General features: G+C 51.4%; 1 protein-coding gene across 6 annotated transcripts in view; it reads right to left on the bottom strand.

Moving 5' to 3' along the window:
- Positions 1-10,675, bottom strand: part of Tns1 (tensin 1) — a 230,526-nt gene that overhangs the window by 178,804 nt on the left and 41,047 nt on the right. For 5 of the 6 annotated variants that reach the window (XM_026786501.1, XM_026786500.1, XM_013351702.2 and 2 more), the window contains exon 2: positions 2,629-2,743. In XM_026786501.1, coding sequence (XP_026642302.1) covers positions 2,629-2,743 — 115 coding nt within the window. Of the gene's footprint in view, positions 1-2,628; positions 2,744-10,675 lie in introns of those variants that run through there. The other variant, XM_026786508.1, reaches the window with a different exon arrangement.

Raw genomic sequence — 10,675 nt, 5'->3', positions numbered from 1 at the left:
GATGAAGGGATGGATGAAGGGATGGATGGATGGATGATGGATGGATGAAGGGATGGATGGATGGATGGATGAAGGGATGGATGAAGGGATGGATGAAGGGATGGATGGATGATGGATGGATGAAGGGATGGATGAAGGGATGGGCAGATTGTGTGGATAAATAGACAAAAAACAGAAGGATGGTCAGATGGTAAGATGGATGGAGGGCAGTATGAATGGGCAAATAAGATGGTATGTTCACCCCATGCCACCACAATCTCCTTGTTCTACAGCAGACTTGACCCACACCTACTTCTCCCACCCCCACCCCTGGCCCAGTCAAGGCAACCCTACGCCTTCTGCTGAAGTTCACATGTGGCCAAGCCTAGAGCCATCCTCACTCCTCCTTGCTGGACTACTCCTGGACGTCATGTAGCCTGATGGTGTGTCTAGACTGGAGTCCAGGCTTTCCTCTGGCCCATGGTCTCCTCTGCCTCGAGATTTAGGGTGAAACTGGGAGACTCCCATACACGTGGGAACCAGCGACCCTGTCTTTGATAACTCGTGGACTAAGTCATCAGGGAGACTAGACACAGATATCTGAATGCCACAGGAAACTAGCCAGAGATGTGCCCACAGACACACTCCAAATCCTAAAATTCCCTCTTTCCCTGCTCCCACTGGTGCCTCTCAGATGAGGGGGGAACTCCAGGAGGAAGAGAGTGGAGAGCAAGGGGAGACAGAAGCCAGTTTATGTGACCTGAAGGTACAGGGCAGAATGGGTCTATTATTCAGTAAAAATGCAAAGCCTGCCCTGCATAAACCCTCTCCTTAACTCCCCTGTGAAGGCCTTGCTAGAGCTCTTGGGAGGGAGGAGGGCGACACCATGTGGCTAATCCAGATATTGTATGCATTCTTGTTGCCTAGATTGATGATTCAGTATGGGCCATTCATGTCTTTCCTGGACACACACACACACACACACACTCATACCTCCACACACAATTGCTTTCCCTTGACCCCTTCAAAGTTCAGATCCCGAATTACCTGCTCTAACCCGACCAGCCAACACGAGACAAAATCACCACCAACCTCAGTTTCTTCACTGATAAAGCAAATATAAGACCAACATCTTGCAGATGCTGTGAGTACCAGATGAGATGATGCATCATGGAGTGTGGTCCTCAGTAAGTGCCTTAGCAATTGCTATGGTTATAGTATCCCCCGCCTGCCCCCTCTGGGCTGGACACATAGGGAGAAGCACAGGCTGAGAGGTTGGGCAGGAAAGAGCACACACATCCCTTGGCATGGGGAAGGATGTGGGCTGAACCCAGTAGGGCTGCAGCTAAGGGCTGTATCTCTAAGGCAGTGAGACTCCAACAGCTTTAACCAGGGCTTTGGTGTAACTCTCTGCACACTCTTCAGACCAGGGAAGCTGCGGGAGACTGGATTGGAGAGGCAGCTGATTGGCTGAGAGTCATAGTGGGAAGCTCAGCGACTTGGCCACATGGGGACCCCGGTGACAGACAGGACGTATGGCTGAAAGGAGAACTGCATCTACAAGAGCAACTGGGGACGAAGGTGTCAGTCACAGGTGCTGATGGCCCTCTAGGATCTGTGACAAGACAGACTTCTTGTCTTGTTTCTGGGACAGACAGGCCCTTCAAAAGCACATGATTATAGTGACTGGAAAAGTCCAGTAGCCCACAGTGACTTGGGGCTGCTTAAAGTCAACCCAAACCACCCAAAAGTGGCTCAGTTTGTTTTCGTCACCGCTGATGCTAGGCACATGCCATTCATGTGCCTTGCATGCACCAACCATGCCCTTTTGCATATCCCAACCGCACATTCCCCATGCCAAACGCCTTCCACACAGCAGGCATGAACCTTTCCACGTACCTTCCACGTGCCCACCACGTTCCACTTCCTAACCGCAAACCTGCAACATGCCAACTGCACATCCTCCACACCTGTGTTACATGCCAACCATGTGCTTTCTGTCTGCCCACCACATACCTTCAGCACACTTCCCACAGCCAGCCATGTACCTCCCATGCTTCCCAAATCTAACTATACAGCTTTTCACACAACATCATGCCTTTCTCTCTTGGTTTGTTTGTTTGTCCTCTTTTCAAGACAAGGTTTCTCTCCGTGTCCCTGACTGTCCTGGGACTCATTCTATAGACCAGACTGGCTTCCAACTCAGGAAACTCGGGGATCCACCTGTCTCTGCCTCCTGAGTGCTGGGATCTAAGGCATGCGCCACCACCACCGGGCTCCATCCATCATAGCTTGATTTCTAAAGCATCTGCATGACTTTTACACACTTGCCACAAACCCTTTACGGGACTCCTCCACCCCAGCCATATGTCACCCACATTCTACCACATCCTATCCCTACACCTCACCATGCTACCTGCTCTTCCTACCATCCACATGTTAGGCCTGTGCCTTCATACAATCTCTACCAGGATCATATCATCAGCACCTGCCACATGTCAGCACACACTCCACGTGCTTATCATCTAGGTTTTCAATGCCTCCAACAGATGAAAGACAGGCACATGTGCCCAGCGGTGACCCCACCCGCTCCAATTAGATGGATCCAACAACAGCAGCAGCATGCCCTGGGTCCCATCGGCCACGAACCTTTGCAAACGCAGCCCTCCCGAGTGATGGCCTGGCGGCAGATGCCACAGGGTTTCACCTTCTTGAAGGCCTTCACCTTGAAGTGGTGGGTCTTGGGGGCCTCCAGGTCTTCTGGCTGTAGGAAGAGAAGCCCGGAGGTCAGTCAGATGAATACTGGGGTCCCGGGAAGGAGGTGCGGACAGAGGAGAAAAAACTGGCAGGATAGAGAAAAACCAAGGCAAAAGCCCCAGGAGGAAGGAGGTGCTTCAGGGTCAAGAATGGTACAGGAGTAATGGACATTCATCCCAGGATCCCAGACTAGCAGTGTCAGTGGACAGGGCCAGGCATTAACTGCAGACTAGTACCCAGGGGTCACCCTCCATGGCTCCCATCCATATTTCTCTTCACAATTACTCTGGTGTTAGGATGAGAATTAAAACGCACCTAGGCAACTAGGTTTATAAATGTGCAATTTCATTGGGCAGAGCTGGAGTTGAGTGGCCTAGCACTTGCCTAGCTTGTGCAAGGTCCTTTCGTTACTTCACCGGGACCAAGAGGAGTGCACAGCTTGCCCAGGGAACCTCAGTTAGCACCTCCCACACCACACCACCACGCACCCTCCGTGTGCCTTCTACACACCAACCGTACACCATCCCATACCGAGGGGACTTCTCTTGTCAGTGAATTACTTCGCTGCAGAAATGGAATTGCCAGTATGCACTGCAGTGTGCAGGGCCCCTCATCCAACATTTGCCTGTTCTGATGGAATGCAGCCGTTCCTTCCGCTTCGCTGCTGTATAGTTTGCCATTGCGTGAGTGCAGCTAATTTATCCATTCCACTGTGGGTGGTCCCTCACTTCTCCAGTCCACATCCCAGCATGCCACTTCCCTATCTTCTCTCAAACTTTCCCCTACTCCAGGAGGTCTCTTCTACCTTTATTTTTATTTCTATTCTTTTTTTTAAGATTTATTTATTTATTATGTATACAACATTCCTTCCATGTGTGCCTGCAGGCCAGAAGAGGGCACCAGATCTCATTATAGATGGCTGTGAGCTACCATGTGGTTGCTGGGAATTGAACTCAGGACCTCTGGAAGAGCAGCCAGTGCTCTTAACCTCTGAGTCATCTCTCCAGACCTTATTTCCTATTCTTTACAATATGAAAATATTCTGGGGATCAAACCCAGAGCCTTGAGCATGCTAAGTGTATACTCCGCTGCCAAGCAATACCCCTAGTCTTATGAAAATATAGTATGTTACATTTTATTTTATTTCTTTGTGCCAGTGAACCATATATCCCTGGAACACACGATCCTCTTAAATCCCTATTTGAGACTGTCCTGCCTCTCCTGTGAGAAGAGCAGCAGGCTGGCTTCCAGAGCATGCTTCTTTATTACTTGTCAGCTGTACCTAGGCCAGCAGGTCACACACACACACAGTCATCAGTTCCCCTCCAGACAGCACTACAAACACATACAAAGTTCTGACCGTCTGTCCTGTGTAGCCTCACAAGAGAGCACATGACACTGCCCACTCCACAGCTCATCCCTACATGAACTATGGACTTCCTGTTTGGGGGACTCCTGGAGGAAGTACTGCATGCCACAATCTCACTCCCCCTCTGTCTCCACTGGTCCCTCCTTGGCAGGGACTGGCCAGGACATAGACACAATCTGGTGACCATTCTGGGCACATGCTGAGGCCAGGCCATGGGCTTTACTTGCGCAGAGGAATCCTGCTCTCTAAGCAATCCTCCCACTCCTTGAACCATGGCTAGAGGGACAACTTGGTTTGGGAGTGGACCATACACTTAGCAAACCTGGGACTCCTGTCTGGCAACACTGAGTAGTTCTAGGTGCCACCAAAACACAGAGATGCGGGTAAAATGAGGCTGAGTCAGGGGCAGCAAGCCAAAAAGACAGGAAGAAATAGACAGAAGGAGGAGGAGGAAGCAGACAGAGGGAGGCGAGCCGTAGAGAATCAGACAGGGCAGACTGAGATAAGGGCAAAGGAGAAGAAAGGCGCAAGCCACAAGTCCACAGAGAGCGAGCATGGATAGAGGCACACAGTGAAGGGGGAACCAGGAGACAAAGAGGGACAGACAAGGACTAGGATCTCCCAAGGGCCACACCAGGGAAGAGTCGAGCATCAAGACACACAATGACAGCAATGGCTTCAAAGAGCCTATTGTGAGAAAAAATAATAAACAAAGAAGTCAAAATAGAATATAGAGTCTCGAAGCACCTCTCCTCCCCAGGTGTCTAGTCACAGAGGAGGGAGCTGGGTGTGGTGGCACACCTCGAATCCCCAAGTTCAAGGTCAGCCTGAAATAAATAAAGTGGGAGATAGATTTCCCAGACAGATGCCAATCAAGTGTTCAAAGTAAGCCACCGTCACCCGGGCAGGATGAATAGAAGTCGCGCACCTGGGAGGGCTGGCCGCGAACAAAGTGTCACTCTGTGATACTCCTGCCAAAAGCCACAACCTGAATCTAATCGAGACCCAAGCTGAGGCACCGTCTACAAATGAAATGGCCTGGAGCCTTCACAAGTGACAAGGTTACGTAAGTCAAGGGACGGCAGAGACTCCCAGACAGGAGGAGACTCCAGACGCTGCAGCCAAAAGCACTGGCTGTTTCTGAACTTATGTCTGTGGTGGCCTTAAGGACATCTCAGGGGCACCCAATGAAATGCCACAGTATCTGAGCGTTAGATAGTAGTGACATCCCCACATTGTCAACCTCTGATAATGATCTCTGTACCCTACGAAATCCAAGTCCTTGTGGAAAATCAGGAAGATATTTAAGGTGGTGTGGGGGATGGGGGCGGTGTCAGTAACTCACTCTCCCAATGTTCAAGAGAGAACGATCTTTGTGTGGTGTTTTCAACCCTTCTGAAGCTTGAGACTGTTTTGAAATCAAATACAGACAGACAGACTAGGTGAAAGGTTGGGGAAGCAGAGACAAGTCCAGGGCAGAGGTAAAGCAACCTATGAATAGCGTCCGGAGTCCAGCAGCGCCTCCTGGTGGTCCTAGTGAGCAGCAGCTCTCACTGAGCCAATCCTGAAAACCCAGCCCCACACCCCAAACGCCAACCAGGGGTCTGCTAGTCCAGACAGCTACAGCCTGGGTCCAGTGAGGGCCCTCCATTCTGCTGTTTCCCCACCCCCCATTTTCCCAGCTCAGACTTTGACTGTCAGATTTCCTGATCAATGTTGTCAGACAACCTAGGGAGGGGCCCCAGCCATGGCCTGGGGTGGGGGTAGAACACAGAGGGAACTTGACTTCTAGCTAGAGGACTATGTGAGGTAGGCAGGAAGGAATCCCAAAGTACCCCAATCCCCCTCCTCCTTTCCACTAAAAGAAAAAAATATTTGACATTCCAGCTAACCTTCCCAAACTCCCTGTCCTATACCCTCAGGTCCAACTCTTCTGCCAAAGCCTTACGAAAAGTCCTTTTTCCCAGAGCACAGAAAGAGTCCTTACTGCCTAGTGGGCAGGAAGGAGGCGAGTGTAGCCTTCCAGACTCTTAAGAGAATATCCAGGCTCATGCCTGGCTTTGTGATCCTGCCTTCCTGTCCTGTGATGCCTAAATTTATAAACTGCAGTGGACTTGGAAGGCAGATGATGCTCCCAGGGCTCTGAGACCTGCTTGAACCGTCTAAGTAGCCCTGGGTGCTCTTTCCTTCCGGCTTTGACAGAAGAACACTGGGCCTGGAATCTGGAGACCTGCTCCCTAGGCTGTGTAACCTTGCGAGCATCTATAACCTCCTCTGGGCCCCCAAATACTCAATACAGTGAAAAGCTTAGGTCTGCAGCAGACAGGGTGAGGGATGAGGGACGCCATGACAGCTGTGGGGAGTACTGGATGTGAGGGACACCTATGGGGACCAGAGTCATGTCTGTCATCCCAAAGGAGGAGCAGGGACTCTGCAAGCCTCAGCGTCCTTCACTAGGAAGCAAGGTGTCCAGTGATGCTGTAGAAAGGGACAAGACAGGATGGTAGAGGGGAGAGTGTAGGGCGGGTGAACCTCCTCCTTCTGACACTCAAAGGAAATGTCCCAACCCTGAAGACCAGAGGCAGACCTTGCCACGAGAGCAGGCTGATGTTTGAATCTGGCTGCCACCCTGCCCTCCTTCCCCATCTGGGATTGCTCCTCAGGTCCAGGCAGAGGATGAGAACGAGGCCCATAAAGTCAACAAGCCCATAAACAGTGCAGTGCCGTCCAAGGGCGATGGCTTGTTAGGACAATGATTGCCGCTTTCCTGACAAGCGGCAGACAGCCACATGGGGCACAGCCAGGCCCTCCCCTCCCTGGATTAGCGGGCAAGCCCAGAGGCAGAGGGAGACATGGCTACAATGCAAGGAGGGGTGTTCTGGTGGCTCCGGCCCTGTCCCACCTCCCTACAGACCAGAGTCAGAGCCAGGAGAAGGGAAGGGGTCCAGCTGGAAGCCATTCTACCCTGCCCATAAGCTCCAGCAGTGAGGGCTTTCACAGCCTCAGGCCTCGGCCCATCTCAGCCCTCCCCTCTCTCCATTCACCCAGCCAGAGGGTGTGGCACAACTGGCTGGACCATCAAGGGCCCTAGCCAGGCCTTGGTCCTGGTTGGGAAAAGCTGCTTGCAGGCAACTCCCTGCCTCAAGGGGCAGAGAGGCAAAGGGTTTGTGCTCCAGGGGTCCAAGAGCTTCCCCCACCCACTGTGAGAAAAGCCCCAGCTTGGCCCTTGTCTGTGGCTAAGCAGTTCTGGGTGACTAGAAAAAGACAGAAGTCCTCCTGTCAGAAAGCCAGGCATCCTGGAAGATGGGATGGCCAAAAATTGAGATAAGCGTCACCCTGCTCCTGCCACCTGGCCATCCAGCCCTCGAGGTCCCCTCGTCCTTCGTCTGGGGGTCTCTGAGCACCTGCCCTTCGGGTTTTCCCATCCGGATCTCACCTTCTCATACCCCTCTCGAGCCCCCAATTAAGGGCCAGCCATGTTCTTGGTCACCCTGGTGGAAAACTCTGAGTCACTCTGGGCTCCTCCCCGTCCTCCCCCACCCTCCCAGCAGCCAGTGCCAGATCCTGTGACTTTTGCCTCCTAATTCTCTCCACAGACCATCCCTCTCCTGCTTTCCAGTTCGGCTCCCTCTGCCCATTCCTAGCCTTGTCCCCTCTGCCTAGGGCTGTCGCAACAGCTTCCAGGACCGCCAATGCCATCAGAACAACTTGAACTCTGCAGGACCATGACCTCACACTCATCCCAAAATGCTTCCCCTGGCCTCCCTGTACCCAGGGAAGAGCCTGTGCTAACTCATACTAACAGGAAAATCATCCCCTACCCCATCCAGCCTCTGGCTGGTCTCCATGCCCACCGCTCACTCCCAAATCCACGCAGGCTTTTCTCCAGCCATGGCCCAGGCATTGCACCCCTAAGCTACCATTCTGTGCCTCCATAACCTTTTTTAAAAGTATTACAATGCGGGTATTGGAGAGATGGTTCAGTGGTTAAGACCACTGACTGCTCTTCCTGAGGACCCAGGTTCAATTCTCAGCACCCACATGGCAGCTCACAAGTGTCTGTAGCTCCAGTTCCAGGGGACCTGGCACCCTCACACAGACATAAATGCAGGCAAAACAGCGATTCATGTAAAATAAAAATAAACAACTTATTTTTAAAAATCCTAGTACTAAGGATTGAACCCAGAATTCTAGGCAAGTACACAACCACTCAAGCACATACCCACCCCCTTGGTATCTAGTTTAAATACAAGTTCAGCTTTCTCACACAGAAGTGGAACTGGGTGCCCTGGTCCCAGGTTCCAGTTCAACCCCCATGGCTGGTTCCTCAGTGCGCTCCAGCCTGATCACTGTCCTAGCCAGCAACTTCCTGGCAGCATACTCCCATCTGGCTGGCCCAGCTAACTAGACCCTCTCACCATACAGGGACTGTACAAAATTGTCCAGGACCCACCTCTCTACCAGCGCAACCTTCTAGATCTCATGACTTTAAATTCTCCAGTTAGAACTCCACTGGGGAAGCTACTGAGACAGGGCCCAGGGCCTGCCCCCAAATCCCCGACCCACATGAACCTCCCATATCTCTCCTCACCCTGACCACCTCCACCTCCCTCCTCTCTCTTCTCCTTTCCTCAACCCCTCTTTCCTGCTCCTCTTTCCCCCTTCCCAAGCTCTTCCATGACTTCTGCTTCCCTGAGTGAAATCAACTACAGAACTAGGAAGTCACAAAGATGTAGACAATCTGACGACTGTGAACAGAGCCAGGTACCAGATGGCCTCCTTGAGCCCTCCCAGGAACAGAAGGCTGAGGAACCACCCCTGGGTCTTGTAGATGTAAAATTCAACAGAGACTCCCGTCTGTCAAAGACAAAGTCCCAAGTCCTGCACTTAGTGTGATCTCTGCCTGAGGTATCCCCAGCTGTCTGGAATGATGATCCCAGGATAGAGGCCTAGCGTTCTATCACACCAGTGTGCCCAGTTAAAGAAAGAGTTATCTACCGGCCCCTGTCTTAATCACCCTCGATCATTGTTAGCCCCTATACTTGTGTTCTGAGATGTCGCTTCTTCTGGGAACGTAGTTTGAAGATTTATCTTCTTGGGGCTGGAGCGATGATTCAGTGATTAAGAGACACTGGGCGTTCTTACAGAGGACCTGAGTTTAATTCCCAGAATCCACAAGGTGGCTCACAACCATCTGTAACCCGTTCTTTGTTGAATTTCCATGGGTACATGGCACACGTGCATATATGCAGGTGAAACATTAAGACACATAAATAATTTTTTGTTTAAAAAAAAAGACAATGTATCTCCTGAACTGAGTGTGGTGGCAGAAGCCTGTAATTACAGCATTCAGGAGACAGAGACAGAAAAGGAGGGCAAGTCTGAGGGCAACCTGGACTACACAGCATGTCCAAGGCCAGCCTGGGCTACATGGCAAAACTTTGACTCTAAAATACAACCTCTGGGGACTTAGCTCAGTTGGTAGAGCACTTTCTCAACATGCACAAGTCCCTGGGTTTATTACCAACACCAGATAGAATCAGACATGGTGGTGCATGCCTCTCACCCCAGCACTTGGAAGGTGGATATAGAAGGATCAGTAGTTCAAGATCATCCTCACACACAGTGAGTTCAAGGCTGACCTGAACTACACAAGACCATCGTGTGTGTGTGTGTGTGTGTGTGTGTGTGTGTGTGTGTGTGTGTGTGTGTGTGTATTACTCACCATTCCCTTGCTAAAGTCCAGATGAGCCCCTGCTTCTTGGTAACACTCATACAAGTTATCAGTTGGCTACAAGTTGCTTGAAGCACATAGCCACCGCCCCCCCCACCTCCCGACAAAGATGGACAGGGCGAAGAAAGAGTTTAAGTGGCCAAGCAGTTAACTGGTTTCTCACCACAATCTCCCAAGCCATCCTTTACCTTTGAGGGTGCTGGACAAAATCTCCTTCAACCTGGAGGTACAGTGGCCTCCCCAACCCATCCCCTTGTCTCAGAAACACTGAGTTCATTGGCAGGGCGGCCTTAAACAGCCCTCTTCCCCTCCACAACCCCCCTTCTATTGACCAAAGATGGACCACTCGTCCCTTCCTGCCTCACAGAATCAGTGAGGTTCAAAGGAAAGTGTGCAAGGGGAAGACGTGCACATGGATGGATAAGGCACAGAGAAAAAGCTGCCAGGACACATATCACAGCCCAAAGCAACCGGCTTGAGGGGGTGAGGGTGCTGACTACTTCTTAAAGGTCCATGATCAAGGAACACCCAGGGAGGAACCTGGGGATGGGCCAGAGTGGAGGAACACTGCTTATGGCTTGTTCTCCATAACTTGATCAGCTTACATTTAAATACAGTCCATGCAAACCTACTCAGAAGCACCACCTACAGTGGCTGAGCCCTCCCACATCAATCACAAGTCTATAAAATGCGCGCACACACTTGCCTACAGGTCAATCTGATGGAATGATGGAAGTAAGTCTTTGACTGAGGCTTTCTCTTCCCAGGGATCAAGCTGACTAGAGAGAGAGAGAGAGAGAGAGAGAGAGAGAGAGAGAGAGAGAGAGAGAGAGAAG

This window comes from Microtus ochrogaster, linkage group LG4 (genome assembly GCF_000317375.1).
Source record: "Microtus ochrogaster isolate Prairie Vole_2 linkage group LG4, MicOch1.0, whole genome shotgun sequence".
NCBI classification, from domain to species: Eukaryota; Metazoa; Chordata; class Mammalia; order Rodentia; family Cricetidae; genus Microtus; species Microtus ochrogaster.
Note: the sequence above shows the minus strand (reverse complement) of the source record. Positions and strands in the feature narration are given on the sequence as shown.